At 43.2% G+C, this 25216-nt stretch overlaps 1 protein-coding gene across 2 annotated transcripts in view; it reads left to right on the top strand.

Moving 5' to 3' along the window:
• EIF2AK1 (eukaryotic translation initiation factor 2 alpha kinase 1) overlaps positions 1 to 25216 on the top strand; it is a 339056-nt gene that overhangs the window by 291783 nt on the left and 22057 nt on the right. For both annotated transcript variants that reach the window (XM_069210157.1, XM_069210156.1), the window contains 2 exons: positions 3695 to 3815; positions 4040 to 4119. In XM_069210157.1, the coding sequence (XP_069066258.1) occupies positions 3695 to 3815; positions 4040 to 4119 (201 nt within the window). The remainder of the gene's footprint in view (positions 1 to 3694; positions 3816 to 4039; positions 4120 to 25216) is intronic.

Here is a 25216-nt window from a genome sequence, read left to right as displayed (position 1 = left end):
TTTTTTACTTGTGCTGGAGTAGGTATTGTGAATTGATAACAAGGGAAGATTAGCCTTAGATATAGACTTTAGCTACAGTACACATGGACTAAGTCTTAGATATCATTGTAGTTGGGTATATCGTGGGGTATTGTTAGCACTACCAAGATATTAAGCTGTAAATGCTAATTCCTTGCTTATTTTAGCTAATGTGTGAAAGTTCATTGGTGTATTTTTAGGTCGAAGCCTACCAGATAGCACAGCTGTCTAGTTTGCTAACATCATCTTGGGAGCATTCGGAAAGCTTCCCTGTGAATCAATTCTGCCCTTTGCCTACCATTGACTTAGAGGTTTTTAATGCATTTTCTTCCTTTCCCATTGCTGGCTCTGTATTTTAGGCTGTCCAGCTTGAGTTTGCACCTTCCATTGCCCAAATCCTATTTGTATTGTTCCGCCAGTGCTCTGTTTCTATAAACAGATCTTTAAAAAGTGTTCTTTTCACATTTTCTGTGTATTCAAAGACAGTGGTCAAATGTCAGGCTCCGTCTTCACAGGGGCCTGGTGTTTACTTTTCTTTTTCTGACTTCAAAGTGAGAATTGTGCAACAATCATGCTGACTACTGGGATATGCTTGAGGAAGGCTGTACAATGTTATTTTGTGCTAGCACACATGTCTGAAAATTAACTGTGCAGATATTTCAGAATATACCAGAATTAGAAGGTGATGACTTTTCCACACATTGTGCACTGCATACTTTTTAACACTGTATGTCTGTGGAAATGTTATAGCCATTTCAGTTGAAGATGTGTTGTCTGTAATCGCAGTATGCTACCACACCATTGCTACTTCACTTTAAACCAGTGTACTCTACTCTGCATCACTCAGCACCATTGCAGTGTACTCTTCACCACTCCGCATTATTCACACTCCATCACTGTACTATAATCTGCACCACTCCACTCTACGCCATTTCACTCTGCCTCCCTACTCTACACCGCTCTATGCCAAAGCTCTCTACCCCACATAATTCCGCAAAGTACCACTGCACTCTACACCAATCCACTCTGCACCATAACACTGCACTTAATCCTTCTGCACTCTACACCAATGCACTCCACTCTACCACTCAACTCCGTACATGTGCACTCTGTCATTCTAATCTACTCTGCACTCCATACCACTGTACTCTATTATGCACTACTCCACTCTGTGAAACAATCAATTCTCTGCCTCTGCACTCAGAGGCTCTCCATTGTGCGCCCCTCCATTTTGTGTCACTCCACTGTACTCTGCACCACTGCACTCTGCTATGCATTACTGCAGTCTATGCTAATGCATTCTATACCACTATTCTCTGCAGACTTTATGCCACTACACTCTACTTCATTGCTACTCTACACCACTGTATTTTACTGTGCAACACTATACTCTACACCACACTCCATGCCAGTGCACTCTATGCCACTCTACTATACAACAGTCTCCTCTGCAACACTGCATTCTCTGCCAGTGAACTCTACACTACTGCAATCTGCATCATTCCACTCTGTATCACTACACTCTGCCAATGCACCACTTCACTCTATACCATATCTCTCTACGCCACTTCACTCTCCCCCACTACACTCTGTCATTGAACTCTACACCACTCTTCTCTGCACCACTGCACTCTATGCCATTTCACTCTACTCTGCACCACTCCACTGCACTCTGCGCCAATGCACTGAACATCACTACACTCTATGCCATTTCTACTCTGCTTTGTTCCACTCTTCACCATTTCAGAGTACTCCAATCCACTGTAAGCCACTCTAAACTACTCTGCACCACTGCACTCTACGACACTGCACTCTACTCTGAAAGATCCTACTCCACACCACTACACTTTATGGCACTGTATCTGCTCTGCCCCATTCCCCTCTGCCCCACCCCAGTCCACTCTATGCCACTGCAATCTACCCTTGCACAACTCTATTCTACACCTCTCCACTCTACACCACTTTACTCACAACCAATACACTCTTTGCCAATCTACTCTGCACCACTGCACTCTACTCCACTATACTGTACGCTGCAACACTACTCTGCTGCAGTCTGTCACTTTACTCTGAGCCACTCTATGCCACTGCACTCTTCACCAATGCACTCTACACAACTGTATGCCATTCTGCTCTGCACACTGCACTCTACGCCACTCAGCTGCACCACTCTACTCTGTGGCATTCCACTCTGGCTCACTGTACTATGCACCGCTCTACTCTGCACCACTCCACTTTAAGCCACTTCACTCTACAGTGCACCAATCAACTCTGCGCCAATCAGCTCTACGCCACTTGACTCTGCACCATTGCACTCTGTCACAACGCTCTAAGCCTATGCACTCTATGCTACTACTCTATGCTCCTTCACTCTACCCTGTACTACACCACTCCACATTACTTTTAAACAATCTACTCTACACCACTCCACCCTATGCCACTGCACTCTAAACCACTGTACTGTAAGCCACTCCACTGCTCTGTACATGCCATTGTATGCCTCTTCTTCCCTATGCCACTGCACTCTGCACCACTCTGCGCCCTGCACTCTATGCTACTGCACTCTACACCAGTGCACTCTACACCGCTTCACTCAAAAGCAATGCACTACATCAAATATTCTGCACCAGTGCCCTCTACACCACTATACTCTACAGCACCATACTTGACTGCACTCAATGCCATTCTGTTCTACTCTACACTTCTGTACTCTACGTCACTGCTCTCTGCACTACTCTAAAGCACTACTCTTCAAGACTGCACTCGCCGCCACTGCAGACTACGCCTCTCTACACCAATTTATTCTACTGTGCACCACTCTACGCCACTGTACTCTATGCTACTGCACTTTACTCTGGACTACTCAACTCTGTGCCAAACTACTGCACCACTTCACTCTCCATCATTCCACACCTCTCTAATCTGTTCTACTGTACTCCACGCTACTGCACTCTACTCCACTCTGCAACTTTATACTACATCTCTCTGCTCTACATCTCTGCACTCTACCCTTCACCACTCAACTCTATACCACTTAATTCTACTCTGAAACAATGTACTCCACACCACTGCAGACTACTGCACTGCAATCTACTCTGCACCACTCTACGCCACCACACTGTATGCCAGTGCACTCTACACCACTTAACTCAAAACCAGTGCACTCTACGCCAGTCTGTTCTGCACCACTGTACTTCGCTCTACAATACTCCAATCTGTGTTGTTCTACTGGGCTCTCTGCAACTCCACAACACTACTCCAACTGACGCTTTACACAGTTCTCTCCATGCCACTTTACTTCACTCTAATCTACTACACACTACTCCATTCTACAACACCCTGCTCCACTTTACTGCTGAGCAGCAGCCATGCTGGTGTACAACATGCCTAATACGTTCTGGCAAAGCCAATAGCTCTTGCATAGGCGAGACCTATTGGGTTTGCCAGTTTTTGCTCGTTTTGGAAGAACTGAGTTGCAGCAGGCAATTAAAGCAGCCTTACGAAGCTTATCTTTACTTCTCTTTCATGCATGTTATTGTAACTTAAATTGCCTTGCACCAATAGAAACTCTTCATTTAGAGTTTTTTTTAAAATAAAAATGTACTGACGCATGACACATTTATTAAGCTTCTAAGTGGCATATGATTTTTACATGTGCCGGTTTATCTCTTTTCAGCCACGAAATGTTTTCTTACATGGGCCAGATTTACATGTGCGAATAGGAGATTTTGGACTTGCCTGTAGAGATATCATACAGGATGAAACGGTGCCCTGGTCAAAAACAGACAATATAAAGGGTAATTTCGTTAATTTTGAAAATGTTGATGAATCTTTTCTGAAACTGTCGTGCATAATGCGGGCGTTGATTAACCAAACTATCTGATTTCTGCCATGTGGATGCAAATTTCTGCCAAAGAAATCCTTTGAAAACAGTGCCCTATTGTTCACGTTATTAAAGTCTGTCAGACAAAGTTATACATTTTACAAATCCTTTTTCTTAATAACCGATTTTGTTGTTTAGGTTCAACACGTACCTCGGGAGTCGGTACTAGTCTGTACGCGGCACCAGAGCAGCTGCAGGGATCCCGCTATGATTTCAAGGTATTGTATGTATTCAGGGAGGGATTTAAATCATAACACCTGTACATGTGGGTAACAAGGTATAGAGTTAACTCGTGTAACTTGCTGCAAAATAATAACAAAAAACAAATACTCTTAAATATTTTCAATTAAAACATGTTAACAAAATCAGCAGAGCACAGTGTATGGCACAATAAGACTAACTAAAAAGTGTGTAAAATGAGTACAAGTTGGTGTGGAGAAGGACTACAGGGCAGAGAATACTATCTGTTGGGGAACAAGGGGTTTAAATATTTTAGAGCTATTTAAAAATATTGCAAAATACAAAGACTACAGTAAATGTCTGCAATAGGTGTACAAGAGCCTGCGATTTTAGAAAATGTTATCTAGCAAAATGTATTTGTGATACAAGGATATATGCTTCTTCGTGATTTGTTGATTCTTTACCTTTCCTTGCACGTTGTACAAAGGCCTGATTTTCCCCAAAGTGCAACACAGAAACTTGACTAAAGTAATCTTTTTACAAAAATGTTTAAAAAAATATGCATGGTATTAGTAGCTCCTTGAATCCATATTTGTAATATTGCCAGTATTTTGCAGTGAAATGGTACAAACTCACTATGGCTGCTCTAGACGTCATTGGGACTCTTGTCCTATTGCCATTATGTTGTACTTCATGCAATTCCTAACATGGTCGTCATTGAACTGCCATGCTTGGTCAGTGATGGTAGAAAGTGTAAACTTCACAGTCCCCTAATCGAGCTTCTTGTTTGTCATTGTGTGGTTGGTGCAGCATGTGAGCTGTTGCTGAAGGAGGTCAGTCTAATCCAAAAGATCTCCTACTGGTTGACACCAATTTGTGGGTTAAAACAATGGCATGGGCTTTTACACTGTGTTTAGTTCTGGTTCCCACCGAAGAAGAAAATAGACATGTAAGTTGTTTTTTTTTAATTGGATTTTACGTAGGAGGTGCTGCTATAGGGCGGTTGTGAAGAGTGGCTTTTGGCTTAGTGTAGTTGATCTGTTGTTGGACTGAGAATGGAAGAGCTGTACTGGTTCTGTTCAGACTGTTTTCTGTGCAATGAACTGTGCATTTTGAAATGCCCACGGTGTGCCTTTGTGCTGTGATGCATGTATAAGCCATCCTATTCTCATTTTCTGCCTCTGTGGACTTGGCAAGTCATAGCACGTCATGCTTAGTTCCTGTGGATGCAGGGTGAGACTTTTCAGGACAGCACTATTCCTCTGTACTCTGAACAGCATGAGGACATTCATTGACAGCTGTGTTTGAAGGCAGAGGGGAATCACGCTTCCTAGTGTCCCTGTGAGTCAAAGACTGGGCATCTCATATCTGACCATCATGGAAGCTCTTGTATATGTCTGAAGATGTGCTTTGCATTTGCCCACATTTTCTTCTCAGAGTACCTGTTTTATTGATTTGGGAGACAGCGGTTTATACATTCTTGTGTACCTCTTGTTTACAACTACCAAAGCGCGAGTATCCTAGTGTCCTCATTTGTACCACACTTATTGCACAAATTTGAACAGAACAGCAAACACCGCGATAGTGCACACAGCAATATTTAAGAGACGTGCAATATTTGTGACCATTGTCACTGTATGTGAGGGCTATACAAGTCCTACATAAAGATTTGCGAGTCATTTTATTGTTCTGAGTGGGGCAAGAGCAGCGGGGGTACCCATAAATGTCTATTGTGACTGTGCCTGGGATGGAGAGGCTACACCTCACAGGTGCCTGAAGGGGAGGGGGAGTGCCCTCTACTCTATTTAGTGCACCGATTACACCTGGAGCATGATATTACTGGAAATAATTTCTTGGAAGTTTAACTTTTCAAAACGTTTGTTCTTTGTGGGTTCCACAATCACAGATACAATTAATCGATTATCTTGAGAACATAAGGATCTTAGTCCAGCCTTATTCAACTGTGTGGAGTTGATGTTTTTAGGTTTAGGAGTTGACAAATGTTTGTAATGACAAATGTTTGTAAAATGTTTGTAATGACAAATGTTTGTAATGAATAATGTATCAACACTATGAATAGTTTTAACCCCTTCGCTGCCGGGCCTTTTTTCCCTCCTGTGCTAATCCTTTTTTTGGCTATTTGGGATAGATAGTTCGCGCTTAGGCCCCTATAACTTTTCATCCACATAAGCTATCAATGCTAAATTTGCATCCTGTTTTTTCCAACATCCTGGAGATTCTAAAGGTACCCTCAGTTTGTGGGTTCGCCTGGAGGAGAATAAGAAATTAACCAAAATACAGCTAAAATTTGTTTTTTGGGAGAAGAACTTGGAAAAAAAAGTGCTGCAGAAGAAAGCATCTGTTTTTTCCCCCCTGCAAATGGTATCAACAATGGGTTTGCGGTGCTAAAATCACCATCTTCCCAGCTTTCAGGAAGAGGCAGACTTGTATCAGAAAAATAAATTTTTCAACACCGTTTTGGCATTTTACTGGGACATGCCCCATTTTTACTATTTTTTTGCGCTTTCAGCCTCCTTCCAGTTAGTGACATAAATGGGTGTGAAACCAATAGTGGAACCCAGTCATCTAAACATTTCTGAAAAGTAAACAAATTGCTAAATTCAACAAGGAGTCATTTGTGTAGATCCTGTAAGGTTTTCTTATAGAAAGTAACAGTTGAAAGAAACAAATATTGAAATTGTGTTTAAAAAAAACAGCCAGTTCTTTCTGTTTTCTTCTGTAACTTTTTCCATCTATGGCAGATTTTTGAAAGCAATACACTGTTACCTCTGCTGGACCCTACTGGTTGCTGGGATATATAGGTCCTGTAGGTTCATTAAGAACCCAAAGTAGCCAGAGCCAATAAATGAGCTGCACCTTGCAATGTGTTTTATTTGTACACCGGGTATACAACAATTCATTGGTCAAATATAAAGAGTGAAAAATAGGTATCAAGGAAACCTATGTATTTCCAAAATTGGCACAAGATATGGCATTTAGAAGCAGTGGTTATTTGCACATCTCTGAATTTGGGGGTCCCCATACTAGCATGTGAATTACAGGGCATTTCTCAAACGGACTTCTTTGTTACACACTGGCTTACATTTGGAAGGCAAAAATGTAGAGAAAGACAATTGCCAATAACACTCGTTCTTCTATTCTTTGTTCCCCCAAGTCTTCTGATATAAATGTACCTCACTTGTGTGGGTATGCCTAGTGCCCGCGACAGGTAACGCTCCAAAACGCAACATGGATATATTACATTTTTCCTTTGAAAACTGGTGTGTTTTTGCAAAGTGCCTAGCTGTGGATTTTGGGCTGTAGCTCATCCGGCACTTGGGGAAACCTACCAAACCTGTACAATTTTGAAAACCTAGACACCTAGGGGAATCCAGGATGGGGTCACTTGTGGGGCTCTTACCAGATTCTGTCACCCAGAATCCTTTGCAAACCTCAAACGTTGGATAAAAAACACTTTTTCCTCACATTTCGGGGATGGAAAACTCTGGAATCTGAGGGGAGCCACAAACTCCCTTTTACCTAGCATTCCCCCAAGTCATCAGATAAAAATGGTACCTCACTTGTGTGGGTAGGCCTAGTGCCCGAGACCGGAAACGCTCTAAAACACAGCGTGAACACACCCCATTTTTACACTGAAAACGTGCGTGTTCTTTGCAATGTACCTAGTTGCGGATTTTGGGCTCTAGCTCACCCGGCATCTAGGGAATCCTACTAAACCTTTACATTTTTTAAAACTAGACACCTAGGGAAATCCACGATGTGGTGACTTCTGGGGCTTTCACTGGGTTCTGTCACCCAGAATGCTGTGCAAACCTCAAATATTGGCTAAAAAACTATTTTTCCTCACACTTTGGTGCTGCAAAGTTCTGGAATCTGAGGGGAGCCACAAACTTGCTTCCATCCAGCATTCCCCCAAGTCTCCCAAAAAAATGGTACCTCACTTTTCTGGGTAGGCCTAGAGCCCGAACAGGAAACTCCTGAAAATGCAACATGGGCACATTACATTTCTGTGTGGGATCACTGCACCTGCACAAATTTCCTACCACCCAACGTTCCCCTCAGTCTCCCGATAAATACCTCACTTCTGTAGGTGGGCCAAGTGCCTGTAAAAGGGAAGGGCCAAAAACATATAGAAGTTGAGGGGGAACCAAAGCAAGTCCAAAAGGGCATTTTGTTGTTTCCAAATGTTTTTAGGCTGACTCTGCTTTGGGCACAGTTTTTATCGGGATAGGTGAAACAAAGCTGGGTGGTAGGAATTTTGTGGATTCCTGTGGATTCCAGAAGGTTCCCTCCCAAAAATGTAGAGAAAATGTGTGATTTCAAGCAAAGTTGGAGGTTTCCAGGGCATTGTGGGTAAGAAAATGGTGCAGGGTGCATGGTGAAGCAACCACCTTGGACTCATCCAGATGTTTAGTTTTCCGATGCGTCTGGGTCTGGTGGGATTTTCTAGGTGGCAGCATTCCGGAGTCCAAAAAGTGCACCATTCCAAGTGGGATGATATTGGGAGTTAGCCAAGCTCTCATGGCCCAGATGTAAAATCAAAACCGGAAAGAGTCAAATGTCCTCTTGCTTGCTATTGGGATGAGATGCTTCAGGTTGCGGGGTGGGGCTGAAAGACTGTTACCCCCTTCAGTTTGAGTGGGGCCATAGCCATGCCCATAGTGGTTGGCAGCGCACACCCCTCTATTTTTTTATTTTTTTTATTTTGTGGCATCTAGTGGGTTTTCTGCCACCTCCCTCCCTCCCTCCCCAACGTAATCCCCGGTGTCTAGTGTTGTCTGCCTCTCTTGGGGGCAGGTGGGCCTTACAAAAATAGGCCAATCTGCCCCCAACGGGGCAGAAATGCCCAGCCAGAAGGGAACAACCGTACCCAAGGCACTCCGCTATTCCACCCCCCTCCCCCAAAACAGAAAACATGTACACACAAAATAATCCCTGATGCCTAGTGGTCTCTGTCGCCCCTGGAGGCAGATGGCAGTAAAATAATTAGGCTGATCTGCTAAATTGCCAAAATTAATGTACCCCCAAAGGGGAGCGACCCTTGCCCAAGGGGCCGCCCCCCCAAACAAAATACACAAACAAAATAATCCCTGGTGTGTATTGGTTTCTGCCCCCTTTGGGGACAGATGGGTCTAATATAAATAGGCCGATCTGCCCCCAAATGGGGCAGAAACTGCCAAAATGAATGTCCCCCAAATGAAGGTGTGCCCCCCCCCCCCAAACAACACACACACACAACATAATACCTGGTGTGATGGGCCTTACCAAATTAGGCCGATCAGCCCCCAAGAGGGGCAGAAATGACCAAACGTATTGTGCCCCCAAGGGGCCGCTCCCCGACGTAAAATAAATACAATAAAAAAACTCCCTGGTGTCTAGAGGGTATTCCTGCTGCACGATCGCTATGCTTCCGCTGCTATCCCTGCCCGGGAGTGTGGGGGGTGACCAAAGGGGGGAGCCCTAGTGCTTCCTCTGCAGGTCACTGCCAGGACGTAATAGTTACGCCCTCTGCACAGCAGCACTGTAGTAGCGGGCGTAACCATTATGTCCATGGCATGGAAGGGGTTTAATCTCAAGCCAGGAGAACCCTAAACAACAGTGTTTATAGTTTGGCCAGTAGCCCTGCCTCTAAAAAGTCTCTAAAATCATTTTCTGGTGTTAGTGACAACACATTTATTATTATGTTTTGTGACATGTTCTTGCCAGTGTAATCATTTGTCAATAGTTACGCCAAGATAGGGATAATTTTCAACAATCTCAATTATTGAGGCCTCCTAGCTTCATTTCATTTGTTTAACTGAGCCATCAAAAGTAATTATTTTAGTAAGATTCCCCAGTAATTCCAGTTGTAAATTCATTTGATCCGGTTGGTGTTGATGAGCAAGTTAGGTTGCAGGTTATAGCTGGTTGCAGGCACAGGCTTGGTTACTAATTTTGAGAAGAGTCAATTTTGGGGCGGGTCCTTCTGAACAATCAAGATTTTCAGGTAAATCTGCAGTTTATAAGGAAAATAATAATGGGGCAAGGATACAACCCTGTTTGTAAGTTGATATTTTTGGTGTTAGGCCAGCCTCATTTGACAGTTTTACCTGCACCCAGGTATTTTTTGTTTGGTTCCACCATAAAAGGCAAAAGGGTTTTATCAGTCCCCCAACTATTTCACTTTTACCACACACCTTTTCATTTACCTTTATCACCTCTTCTGTGCCAATGTCTTCCACTGCTACTAATGTGACCAATGCTGTAGTTTTACCTGTTGACTGCACCAATAATTACCATTACACTAGAAGGAAATGTGTTACAAGGTTATTCACGTTGAATTTACCTGCTAGTGCCACCACTTATGTTTCGGTTCCTTCTCTGGGAAGTTGTAATTTAGAGTCTTACAGTTGAAGAACACAATTGGCCATGGGCTACATAATCAAAGGCATGGTTTTACCTCCTTGTATAACTAGATTGTTTTAATACACGGATCTCGCGGGTGCGAGTTTAGTCTTTCCTTTTCCCAAGGTTAGACTGTCTGCCACGGATTGCCCATCAGCAAAAGTCTTTGGCACAGACTGTCTACCCATTGATCTTTTTAAGAACAATATTAATTTATCTGCTTCATAGTCACTAGGATAGTTAACACTGCAAGAAATTGCACATTTCCTGTCACTTGGTCTCAAAATTATGTTATTCCGGTCTTTAAAAAGAGTGAAATGGATGGCCCCCGGTTTTACTTCCCCTGTCTATTTGGTTTGTTGGCCAGGTGGCTGGATGTTATCCTGGTAAGACAATTAGCCTGGGCGGAGGAGAATATTTTTTCCAGGGCATAATGTGGCTTTAGGGCTGGTGTAAGGGCAGTTGAATAGTCCCTTAATGTATACCTCCTTACAGATGAGTATGTGTCGATTTAAACAAAATAGTTCAATTCATTTGGCTTTTGCGGACCTAAAATCAGCCTTTGATAGTATTAATAGCCCAAGCTCTGGACTCAGGTTTTCGACATGTGGGTCTACACTTGCATTTCTACAGCACTTACATTGTGACATGTTCTCTAAGCTACCCTGTTTTATCAAGTTTAAATGCAATGAGTCCTTCAGACTTTCCCGGGGTGCCTGGCAAAGTTTTGTGTGATGGTTCCAATCCTATTTGGTTTACATATCAACTATCATGCATCCACCATATGGGAGATGAGCAAGGACGTACTTTGGATATTATCTAAATTCCCTTCTTTACACTTCGTGTCATCCAGATGGCTGTTTTGGCTAAGGGCTTTAACAGTCTTATTAAATGCTTTATTTCCCTTATGCATAAGATTTGAGTAAAGGCTGCAAAATCCTACGTTATGGTATTGGAACCCAAGTTTGCCAAGACCTGTACTTATTTGTCACTGAAAGTGTTTTGGGGAACGTTCAAACCTTCTTATATCTAGGATCATGTTGGACGACAGTTAACACTGGTCCATAAAAATGGTGAAGTATATGCTATTAGCCCATGGACATGTGTTGTGGAGTTTAAGGTGAGGCACAATGTTAATGTGATTAAGCACTGTGAAGTGTACAAGGGACAATGTGTACAATCCACCAAGGAAGGTGAACGTAAGAAGTGGGAATGCAGTGATTAGCTATAGCATCCATAGAACAAAGACTACATGGTGAGATACGGATCCCCTTTGTAAATCACTGAAGAGTTTGCTTCTCTTGTATGTATTGTGAAGAGGTACATAGGAAGGAGGGTAGAAAGTGTTTGCTGATGTTGTAATAAGCTTGTATTTATGTTTTGTCTCCTAATTATTTTATGCACAGTTTTCAGTTTAGGTTTAGGAAAAAAGGACGTTTTATAAAGACATGCAGGAGGCTACTGGTAAGGTGGATTTGCGAGTTCTTTTACCTTGCAGGATTAATAGTCATTTGCTGTGCAGCACATTAGTGAAGTACACCATTGTTCCTTCTTACTCTGTTGTTTATCAAGTGCAAGGACTGAAGCAGTGCGTTGTTCCTTCATACCCTTTTCCTTATTAAGGTAGTGGGGAAAAGATCATAGATTCTGTGGGCATGCTTGCTTTTAGATTCTCGGTGTCCTTTTCTGGTGTTAGTTGAACCACGCCTTTATTTACTTCACAACTGAAAAGTTCAGCGTGAAGGCAATGTTCATGTTGTCCACTAACACAGTTTCATGGGTACGAAATATTAACAACATACAGGCTTGCTTTTCCTTCATGCCTTGCAACTCCCTGTTCTCCAAGTCTCTGGTTCTCAATCAGACCTCTTATCTCTTCTAAAAACAAGAAGTAACAGCTGCATATCGGCTAGGTTACAGGTGGTTACAGTTGCTACCCTTGATTTTTCTTTTTTTTTTCTTTTCTTTTTTTTTTGGTTCTGCTGTCTAAACCTAACAATAAGTTAAATAGTTTGATTCTCTAAACTGGTGCTTTGTATCTTGAGATGTGGGGTTCGGGAGGTGTGAAGGACATTAGAGTTAAGAGAAGACCAAGGTTGAAATGTGCATTCCCACAGTATATTTAGTAGTATGCAGTGTATATATAGGTAAGCTTAGATTGACTATTCTTAGCTCCACGTCTATGTACCTTAATAATATATAGATGTATATGTATGATCTGAAAACATAGTGGCTGAACCTAGTTATGCCTAGGGGGGAGGATCCACACTCACACATAATAATCCATGCACATTCAGCTGTTTTCCAACTGAAAGGTAGCACTCTTCTGTATTTGTAAAATTGGTAATTTATATTGCAGGGAGAAGCAAAGGAAGGTTAATATGGTTCTCCGAAAGCCTTGACGACAGCCTCATTTGCTTAGTTTCAGGCACCATTTTTAAGTGAATAAACAGTGAAAAAGACTAGCACTAAATACTAAAAACATTCCTATCATCCAGTTTAGTACAAATCACAAAGTTAGAAATCTAGTCTGTGTATATCATCAAGACTGAGAGGTGTGATAAAGCACAGCACTAAGGTTTCAACTGATAAGAGAAAATTTATATTAAGTCCTCCCAAGTGGACAAGCAGCATTCCATTTCATCAGACGCTTATGTACATGTTCAATAGATCGTAGACATGTGATTTATGAATAAATTGAGCTAAACGGAAAACATATTGTAAAATCTCCTAAGGTATATCAGCATCCTTGGCGTTTCTTGTCACCACATCGGTGAACAGACATAGATATGTTTAAACATACATATATTAAAATCCCACACATAATCAGTAGTAAGCACATTAAGTGTCATATAAATTACAAATCAAAATCATTGTAGTCAGTTTATATCTAAATACGCAGATAGCTCATCTTTTAAATTCAATGTGCTTGGCTCCCCTGTATCAAATTCCAGTATAACTTTAGTTTCTAGCCGTTTCAATATGATTCTCTATGTATGATTAGTATATATGTGTAGATGTGGAGTTGAGATTGTGATTTTCTAGATATACTTACAATATACAATATAGTGGTAGTAGATATACTGGACACAATATTCCTGATGGTACACCCATAAAACTGATGATTTGTCATTTCATTCATCAAATTAGAATGATAAATGTGACTGGGGTGTACATTTTGATTTCAGAAATCAAAACCATTTTTATTAAAGATGGTGGTAATGAAGAGGACATTCCTTAAAATGTCTGTTATTATTATTATTGGACTGCAAAATCTGTGGGCTATGCAGTAAAATGCTTGCTTTGAAGTTTTTTTGGGAGGGTGGGGGATTTCTAGATTTGACAGGCTTCTCTGGGAGAGCCTTGGTTATATCCATTCACTAGCACGCACAATGTGAGCACTACTGCACGCTGGAGTTTCCAAGGCAGCTCTCGCTTGGTGATGCATTTGGTCATGAGTTGAGCTCAGGACTCCTGTACGCTGTTCTGACGATACCTGTCCTGTCCAGAGTTCTAAAGAAGATCAAGAACGATCAGGCCCAAGTCATCCTTTTGGCTCTGGACTGGGCATGGGTAATATGGTATCGCAAACTTCTGAGCATGAGCATCTGTCCTCCAGTCAGGCTGGCCCTTCGGAAGGATATACTGTTGCAGGAATCATGCCAGGTAATGCACCCAAAACTGTTCTTTCCACCTTTATGCATGGAGATTGAGCAGCTACAGTTGAAGGTATTTAATATCCCTCCTGAAGTGTGTGCTGTAATTCTGGCAGCCAGGCATTACTCCACTAAACATATTCACACCTGCATATGTGATAAGTGTGTGGCTCGATGTACAACCCAATCAGATGACCCTGTGCCTGCACCCTTTTCTAAAGTTTTCTTGTTTCTGGCCTGGCAAGGCTTTGCTTTGGTCGGAGTCAAACAATATTTGTCCTCCATTTCCTTTCTGCTGTTGTTGGACCAGACTTTCCTGTTCACGTCACCTGTTGTGACTAGATTCATTAAAGGTTTATAGGATCTGTTTCCTCCTTGGCCCTTCATCATGCCTTAAGGGGATCTAAGTGTAGTTCTTGCCTTCCTCACATGTTCCCATTTTGAGCTGATGCATAGCTGTCCTCTGCAGCTCTTAACTTGAAAAACTATCTTCGTTGTGGCAATAACATCTGCCAGGAAGAAAGATGATTTACAAGCATTCTACATTAACCCTCTCTACACTTCATTTTTTTCAACCAAACTGAATCTAAGGACTCTGGCATCCTTTTTACTAAAAGTGGTAACGCCTTTTCATGTAAAACATCACCCTGCCTTGCAGTTTTCCCCTCTGCTGATACTTCTAAAGAAAAGGAGCGACTCCACCGCCTGGATCCAAAAAGAGATTTATCATTCTAAATTGATTGTACTAAAGATTTCTGGGTGGACGATCAAGACCATTTAAAAGAGAACCATCTCTCGATGGATCATCCTCTGTATAAAGATCTGCTACGCAACGACCAAGAAGAAGTCCCCTCAGGAAGCTTATGATCTCACTCTACCAGAACTACAGATGCAGCCACTGCATTAGCTAGAGAAGCCCCAGTTTTGAACACCTATCAAGCAGCTACAGGGCATCACTGCACATAATTGCCAAACAATACTGTCTCGATCGGTCCAGTGAGATGGGCATTTTGCCTGTTTGGTCCTCCAAAACTTTTTAGCCTAAAGCAATCAGGAGATCCACCTCTGGGGAGAGATATTGCTTTGGTATCTGTTCTAAGGTAAGGAATCTACTCTTAGAAGTCTCTATTGGATGAACAAGTTAATTACCTTTGGTAACGCTTTATCTGGTAGAGACTCTATCTAGCTGCAGATTGCTACTCATTCTGCAGACTGACTTTGCTAAATTAAGATATCCTTTTGGAACTCACTTTTGGCACACTGGTCACTCTTCCTCAGCTTGACTCTGTGCTTCTGGTGCAGAAAAAACAGAAATTGAGATCAGCGTACTGGGATGGCGCATATATAGGCACCGCCCACATCAGTTGCAGCATGGACGATGCTATGCAGAACTGAATGACGCCACCTATTGCGCATAAAGGGGTTTACTCAAAGTATTTCTGGATCCATTCTGACGCCTGGGAATAGTCTATGATAAGGAATCTGCAGCTTGATAGTCTCTACCAGGTAAAACATAGCCAAAGGTAAATAACGTGTTCTTTGCTACTAAACAGTCCATCTAGATGGATGGAGGGAAACCATCCCGCATACATGAACAAGGTTTGTCTGGAGCATACCAAACAGTATGTATAAGAACAGTGTTCATGTCTGATGATTAATCAAGAGATAAGAAATACTTAGACAATTTCATATAATTATCGATCAAAACAGAAATTAATAAATAACAGTAGGTATAAACAGAAAAATAAAAGTTATTACAAAGGTGAGGTCCAAGTGAAAATGTCTATATTTGATTTTAAGCCACAAAGGAGACAAAATAGCCTTGCTCTGACGATTAGTCAAGCCACACGACTTGAAAGTTACTATGTCATGGTTGTGGCTTAATACCAAATGTATGTGTTTTTTTTTTTGTTTGCCCTTACTTCACCATTATACCTTTTATTGTATTGTTAATACTAGCAGTGTTTTTCTAATTTCTTTTTGGACCACTAAATATATAAAATTGTATGACATTTAGATGACCTTTGATTAAACCTCAAAAATGAACACTGTACTTGCATTTACTGTTTGGTGTCCTTCCAACAAAATTGTCCTAATTTCATTCTAAGGTTAAGGTTCATGAAGGAGTTATGGTCTAGCTTACCGAATGCTGGAGAGAGATCTAAAAGAACCATTAGGCACACAGCTCCATCATCTAAGATTTTTACTACCCTTTCCATTACTTTAATGGTGACAGTTTCTCTACTAAATGTGGAGTGAAAGTTAGATTGATATGTGTTGAGGACATTGTTGTATGCAATATGATTTAAAAGTTGTGATTCCAGTGTCTTTCCATCTGCTTTTCCAGGATTAATGTTTCCTTTGTTTACAAAACAAGTTAGGCTGTTTAGTTGTTGTGGTTGTAAAGCCTCTTAGGCGAGACAGAGGATGAGGATGCTACAGTGGTCAATCAGGATTTAGCTGTTGCAACATCTAGGGGTGATCATATCTTCCATTAGTTAAGCTGAACTTTTGCCATGGACTGGATTGGTGACCAATAATTAACAGCCTGTAGGGGCCTATGATTTTGCTCGGCGAAAGGATTGGGCTCTCTTAATGACTCATGGGGTTGGAAGCATATTCGTATATGACTTTGGCTTGTTGGGGAGAACCTTAAAGATTGTTCCAGATTAGTCTCTTGAGGTTCAGGGTAGGTTTTCATCTCTGAGTGCGAGTCAGACAAGTTGAGGTGTTAATGGATAACACAGATGCCATGCACTATGTCTACTAAGGAAGAGAATAGGCTTCTTAAAGTTGTATAATGAGGCTTTAGCAGTGGGCAGTCCTGAGATGCTTTTACATTTATGCTGTTTATTTAGCAGAGAAAAGTATTGTTTGAGCAGATTGTAGTCATCCTTTAGGTAGTTTCACAGCTCTGTGAAATCTTGGAATATCAGTAGGTGGCGCTCTGTGCTAGGCTGGTTCACTGAGGGGCTATTGTTTCTCTTCACCTTTAATTGAGTATGTGCCTTTCCCAGTCATACGATAGTTTTGAACAGGATCAGAAAGTTTCATACAACAGATTTGGTGGCTGCAAATTGGCCCATGATCATTTGTGCCCTGTTTTTTGAGCAAGGGGAATCAGTATATACCAGTGTTTACATCTTGTAATGGTGGACCTATATGAAGACCTGGATCTTTCAGTATACATCTAACTCCCGAATCACTACTAGTTGGGGGGTCTGATCTATTGTATGTGGAGATCAGTGTCATGATGGATGCCGACATAGCAGCAGAAGGCACTCTGGGAGGTGTTGCTGTTGGAGTAATTTCTATCTTCTTTGAAGTTCCTAGTCTGAAGTCCAATTTTTTATGTATATTTTACCAAATAAACTCTGTAGTTCTCAGCCATGAGATGTTCTACAATGGCACTTTCCATCTTGCAGAAACCCAATGAGATTTCTCTGTGTTGGGCTCTCTTTTTAGTGCCACTATGAAAACCTATTCAACTGATGGTTATTCTTGATTGACTAAACATACAAAATCACAATACACATACAGGGAGTGCAGAATTATTAGGCAAGTTGTATTTTTGAGGATTAATTTTATTATTGAACAACAACCATGTTCTCAATGAACCCAAAAAACTCATTAATATCAAAACTGAATATTTTTGGAAGTAGTTTTTAGTTTGTTTTTAGTTTTAGCTATGTTAGGGGGATATCTGTGTGTGCAGGTGACTATCACTGTGCATAATTATTAGGCAACTTAACAAAAAAAAATATATACCCATTTCAATTATTTATCATTACCAGTGAAACCAATATAACATCTCAACATTCACAAATATACATTTCTGACATTCAAAAACAAAACAAAAACAAATCAGTGACCAATATAGCCACCTTTCTTTGCAAGGACACTCAAAAGCCTGCTATCCATGGATTCTGTCAGTGTTTTGATCTGTTCACCATCAACATTGCGTGCAGCAGCAACCACAGCCTCCCAGACACTGTTCAGAGAGGTGTACTGTTTTCCCTCCTTGTAAATCTCACATTTGATGATGGACCACAGGTTCTCAATGGGGTTCAGATCAGGTGAACAAGGAGGCCATGTCATTAGATTTCCTTCTTTTATACCCTTTCTTGCCAGCCACGCTGTGGAGTACTTGGACGCGTGTGATGGAGCATTGTCCTGCATGAAAATCATGTTTTTCTTGAAGGATGCAGACTTCTGCCTGTACCACTGCTTGAAGAAGGTGTCTTCCAGGAACTGGCAGTAGGACTGGGAGTTGAGCTTGACTCCATCCTCAACCCGAAAAGGTCGCTCAAGCTCATCTTTGCTGAAACCAGCCCAAACCAGTACTCCACCTCCACCTTGCTGGCGTCTGAGTCGGACTGGAGCTCTCTGCCCTTTACCAATCCAGCCACGGGCCCATCCATCTGGCCCATCAAGACTCACTCTCATTTCATCAGTCCATAAAACCTTAGAAAAATCAGTCTTGAGATATTTCTTGGCCCAGCCTTGACGTTTCAGCTTGTGTGTCTTGTTCAGTGGTGGTCGTCTTTCAGCCTTTCTTACCTTGGCCATGTCTCTGAGTATTGCACACCTTGTGCTTTTGGGCACTCCAGTGATGTTGCAGCTCTGAAATATGGCCAAACTGGTGGCAAGTGGCATCGTGGCAGCTGCACGCTTGACTTTTCTCAGTTCATGGGCAGTTATTTTGCGCCTTGGTTTTTCCACACGCTTCTTGCGACCCTGTTGACTATTTTGAATGAAACGCTTGATTATTCGATGATCACGCTTCAGAAGCTTTGCAATTTTAAGAGTGCTGCATCCCTCTGCAAGATATCACTATTTTTGACTTTTCTGAGCCTGTCAAGTCCTTCTTTTGACCCATTTTGCCAAAGGAAAGGAAGTTGCCTAATAATTATGCACACCTGATATAGGGTGTTGATGTCATTAGACCACACCCCTTCTCATTACAGAGATGCACATCACCTAATATGCTTAATTGGTAGTAGGCTTTCGAGCCTATACAGCTTGGAGTAAGACAACATGCATAAAGAGGATGATGTGGTCAAAATACTCATTTGCCTAATAATTCTGCACTCCCTGTACAAAAAACTCCTAATGTAATCACAGTAACAAAAAAATTGTGATGAAACATTTAAAAAAATCATAATTTGTTGTAAAATATTACAAAATTATCAACATTTTCATTCTTGACAATTGCATTTCCAAATGTTCAAGACCGCACATTTTGCTATTGGTTGAGGGTTTGTCGCTAAAACAGTAGGATATACATTAAACAACTTCGGCCTTAAATAAAGCAAAATACGCTTGGATGATCCATTGTGGACCAGCAGTACCTTTCAGCAGCTTTAACATACATTCCCCACTAGTTATCTTTAAAAAGAAAAAAAGGGAACTTGGTATGTCTGTATCACACTTTTTAAAAATCTTAATTGGGCTTTTATAACGTTCTAAGACCCCCCCTATACAAAGCGGGCCACTATTCCTGTGAATGCAATTAGTCATCACGGGTCGCAATTTGCGACCTTTCTCATGCATATTAATGTGGTAGGTCAGGTTGTGACCCACCTCGATTTGGTATTTTGTGAACCACCTTATTAGTACGTAAGTCGTCAAAATACTGGTAGAAGTCGGTGCACAAATTGCAACCACTTCTTCTAAATGCATTTTAGTACATTCCGTTAGAGAAACCTTAAATTGCATTTTGTTATTTGATTTCTTTTTTTTTATATATATCTATTTTACTGTTTTATTATTTCAAGTGCATATATTCAATTACAAATCCAAATGACTTAATTCAAAAGTCAAAAAGCAAGAACCGAAAACTGGATCTGTGCATTTCACTAGCCAAGGGTCAGTAAAGCATTTGTTTTCTATTGTGTAACACAAATATATCTGTCAAGGAGTAACAAGCGATGTATTCAAAGGCAATTATACAGTACATTCCAATATGTTGTTTCGCCCCTGTGTACTCAAGGTGCATCTGGTATCATTCCCCCTTTTTTTTTGTTTGGTCCAATGGGTTACTGTTCTCTCTGCATCGCAGTCAGGCAGTAACATCTATTTGATCTGAGTTACTGCTGGTTGTAAACTGAGGCTCAAGTAATCAGATAGAAAACAGCTTTGTTAACATTTTACAACGTACATTACGGCTATACCTCCCTATTCATGGCCGGTGTTCATAATTTTTGATTTCTAACTGTGCAACAAGCGTATCCCAAACGTCATAACCTGTGTGTGCCTGTCCTCCATCTCGCAAAACTCGCAGCACCTCCAGTTCTGCTCGTGCCCACCTCAATGTCATGACTCGCCACTTATGCATTTGCGGTGCTCTTGGTGCCTTCCAGTTCATGGCAATCAATTGTTTGTACATAATAAATGCCAGGTCGGCAAACCTGTGAATTTATGTGTCCTGTTTAATTCTGGTTCTAATCCCCAGTAAACAAGATCTCGGTTCCTGTGAGAACACATGCTTCATGATGTCAGTGACTACTTCCACTACCTCGTGCCAAACTTTCTGGAGGGGCCCACAATCCCACACCATGTGATAGAAGTGAGACGTGTGTGACCCACACCGGGGGCATGCCGGTCTAGCTGTAGGGTACATGCGGTGTATACGAGATGGGGACAGATAAGTTTGGTGCACCAAATTAAACTGGGTATATCGAAACGTAGGGTTTCTCAATACTCGCTGCACTTGCTGGAGGGTCACCAGCCATGTCTGGGGGGACAAAGGCGCAGGGAGAACTGTATTCCATCTCTGTCTCGCCACCTAAAGTCTATTACCTTCTGTATCCATTAGGGTTTTATACAAATTTGTAATCACTTTTGATAGGTCATCATCAGAGAGCAGAAAGTGTAATGTGGGAGATAGCGCAGGCTCCTGATCTCCCCCGCCCATGCTGTTTAATCACGCAACATATAGTGTAATACGATATAAATTGCCCCGTTCCCACGAGGTAAGGTCCCTAATAGCCGTGAATGACATCAGTATACCACGATCAAAGCAATCCCCCACTGTCTCTTTCCCTGCCTCAGCCCATAATGTTAGGGGGTGTGTCTTGAGCAATTGCATGCCTCCTGGTATCTGATCCAGGGGAATGAGGGGTGAGTATGGGGGGCTAGTTCCTCCTTTCTGTACAAATCGTTTCCAACAGCCATGTGCTGCTCTCAACAAGCAATTGTCGGTGTTATGTTTCATTGTGCGGTCTATTAGCTAGGTTTACACGGGGATGATCTGTAGCTGTGTGTGTATCCATGCTGCCTCTGAGGATTCAGGTCTATGTATCCAGTGTAATATCCATAGTAGCTGTGCTGAGGCATAGTAGTGTTCAAAATTTGGGGCACCCAACCCCCCTTCGCACAACGGCCGCTGCAGATTAGTATGCCCCACTCGGGATCTACTGTTTCCCCATATAAGTCCTAGCAGTAATCTGTTCAGCTCACAGAAGAAGCTTCTAGGCAGAACTATGGGTAATGCTGCAAAGTAACAAAGGAGTCGCGGTAGCTCCAGCATATTTGCTATTGCCACCCTTCCCATGGGGGATAGGGGAAGCGAGCACCAGAACTGGAGTGAGCCCTTCATGGAGCATAGCGCGCGCCCAAATTGCCATCTCTCAGGTCGTCAGGTCTATGGTAAATCTGCACTCCCAAGTATTTAAATATGTCAAAACACCACTTCAACCTTACCGCAGGAAGCTCCTCCCTCATCTCAGTAGGCAGGTCAACCAGAGGGAATAAGCAGGACTTAGACCAATTAACTTTCAGTCCCGAAATCTCTCCATACTCGTCTAGCAGAGACATCACCGCGGGTAATGTGGGCACACCCCTCTTCAGGTAAATCAACGCATCAGCCGCATATAAGGAGATTATATGGTGCATCCCCACCTGGAAAAATCCCCCATTGCTCGGCCAGTGCGCGCAACTGAGCCGCAAGCGGCTCCATTGCAATGGCGGACAACAAAGGTGATAGAGGGCACCCCTGTCTGGTCCCCCTACCAATGGGGAAGCTTTTCGATATTACTCCTCCCGTTTTAACCCTAGCTGGTGGGCCAGCCTATAATGTCTCCACCCATCGTACAAAACCATGGCCAAACCCCATGCGGTGTAGGGTGGCAAACAAAAAGTCCCAGCCTAGTGTGTCAAACGCCTTCTCTATATCCAAAGACACTGCTACATTACCATATGCATTGGTGGGAGTATCTCCAATGATGCCCAATAATCAGCAGATATTCAAGAACGTATTGCGTTGCGATATAAAACCATTTTGATCTTCGTGTATCAGAGTGTGTATTATGGGTAGAGTCTGTTTGCCAACACCTTGCCCAAAACTTTGCAGTCTAAGTTAAGAAGAGATAACGGCCCATAGGATCTCATGTCCGTGGGATCACGACTGGGTTTGGGGAGCACCACCACCAGCGCCTCTCTTTGTGACCATGGGAGTTCCCCACTAACCCACGCCTCTTCAAACACCAACAACAGTCGCTGCGACAGGTGTTGTGCATAAGTGGCATAGTACTCTATTTGCAAACCGTCCACCCCCGGTGTCTTATTGCGGGCTTTTTGTGTTATGGCTACTCCTATTTCCTCTATTTGGAGGGGTTCATCCAACGGTGACATATTTGTTGCCGATAACTGTGGAAAAGGGGCCTCGCCCTGGAAGGACTCCAATTGCCTAGCATCACAGCTCGCCTGCCCGTGGTATAATGTTGTATAATAGTTCTTGAAGGCATTGTTGATTGCCTCCTACGAGGTGACCAGAGTTCCATCAGTCAGGTGTATAGCCCCAATTGGAGTGTGTTGCTGATCCTCTCGCAGTAGCCATGCCAACAGCCTCCCCGAACGGTCACCCTCCGCTTGCAGTCATATAAGATGATAATTATAATCGCGGCGTCGGAGACGTTGATCCACCTCCTCATATAGCACTCGCTTATCGCGAAGGGATTCGGGTGATGCCCTATTTCGTGCGACTGCTATTTCCAACACCCGCATATCCTTTTCCAGAATGACAACCTCAACATGCAGCGAGCAGCAAGCTCCCCAAGAGGCCGAAAGACAATGTCCCCTCACCACAACTTTATGTGCATCCCATTCCGTAGCCCTCGAGTCAGTGGAGCCACTATTTAAATCCCAATATTGCTTAACACTGGTATTTAATTCCTCTCTGAAAGGACAGTCTAGCAGTGGCTCTCTCTGTAAACGCCAGGTGGGTATTGAGGAACGCTTTCTGCCCCATTTCACAGTCAGCAGCAATAGGGAGTGATCGGACAAGGTCCGTGCGAGATACTCCGACTTTAACTAAGAAGCACACATTTGGGGTTCCCCATAGCAGGTCTATTCTAGTGTGTATTTTGTGCATTACAGAATAGAAGGAGTACTCTCTATGTGTCAGGTGATTCATGCTCCACATATGAAATACTCCCAAGTCATCGACCCAAGCTGCCAACAGATTAGAGTCGCACCTGCTCGCTGCGCCCTGTAAGGGTAATATCGAACGGTCCATCAGCACACCTGGAACACATTTAAAGTCCACACCCCAGATGGAAGGGACACCAGCGTCCGCTAATAAGGCAGGGATCAGTATTTGGAGGAATTCGCTAAGCGTGCTATTGGGGGCGTAAACCCCTACTATAGTTAATGGTCTACCATCAAGCTGCCCTTCCAACACTATGGTGGTCATTCCAACCCTGGCGGTCGGTGTTAAAGCGGCGGCCAACCCGCCAACAGGCAGGCGGTAAAAAAAATGGAATTCTGACCCTGGCGGCAACCGCCAACACAGACCGCCACTTTAACACTCCGACCGCCACGGCGGGACAAACAAACAGTGCGGCGGTCACCGCCAACAGGCAGGCGGCAGACAATGTACCGCCCACCCTAACACAACTCACCAATCCGCCACCTTTTCCGGGGCGGGAGCCCCGCCGATAAAAACACGGCGGAAACAGACTACGAACGGGAAAACGCTCACCTCTATACACTCCACGAGGAATCTGGACAGCATGGAACCCGAATTAAACATCCTACCAGCTATTGTCTACCTGCTCCTCTACCAGGAGCACGAACGCCGGCGCAGACGACAACGGTGAGTACTGCACCTACGACACAGGGGAGGGGGAGGAGAAAAGGTTACGGGCACACACATACGCGACACACCCACCCCCCAAATACCTACACACCAATGCAGAGCAACAAGTCAGAGTGACACCCCCCAAACCCCACGGAATAATGCAAAGACAAAATAAAATGATCTTTAAAATTGAAGTATATTATAGCACATTTGAGGTTATGTGAAATATGAAATATATAAATAAAATAAATAACATCATGAACAATATATACATAGGCCAAAAGTCCGGCACATTTTGGCAACCTTCCATTGTTCGTGGGCCAATGTGCATAAACACATGGGCAAAGCCCACACACGAGACCCGATTCCATTGGAGAGAACACTGCTGGGGCATCAGATAATAAAACTACAGGTACCTCCGGGGGAAGGGAAGGGGGGGCACCTCAGCCACATGAGTCCACGACGCTAGATCCACGAGGGGCCTCGATGCCCACTGTACCATCCTGGGGAGTGCAAAGCCACAGTCTCTCAAGTCCCTACAGTGGGTGGATTGCCCACTGTGCCATCCTGGGGAGTGCAAAGCCACAGTCTCACAAGTCTCTCAAGTGGGTGGTTCGCCCACTGCTTTATCCTGGGGAGTGCAAAGCCACAGTCTCACAAGTCTCTCAAGTGGCTGGTTTGCCCACTGCTTTATCCTGGGGAGTGCAAAGCCACAGTCCATCAGGTGGATTACAGACTCCACTGGTTATGGAGGAGGCATGTTGGCCAGAGTGCTTCGTGAAGCCCTGCCCGACACAGATCCAGCCCTGCCAATGGGCCAGCGGTGCTTGACAGGAAGGGCCCAGCGGAGCAGTTCAGAGACGGCGGTGCCCAGCGGAGCGGTGCTTGAGATGAAGGGCCCAGCGGAGCGGTGCTTGAGATGAAGGGCCCAGCGGAGCGGTGCTTGAGATGAAGGGCCCAGCGGAGCGGTGCTTGAGATGAAGGGCCCAGCGG

Source organism: Pleurodeles waltl, chromosome 10, assembly GCF_031143425.1.
Source record: "Pleurodeles waltl isolate 20211129_DDA chromosome 10, aPleWal1.hap1.20221129, whole genome shotgun sequence".
Lineage (NCBI taxonomy): Eukaryota > Metazoa > Chordata > Amphibia > Caudata > Salamandridae > Pleurodeles > Pleurodeles waltl.
This window is presented reverse-complemented; position numbering and strand designations above follow the sequence as displayed.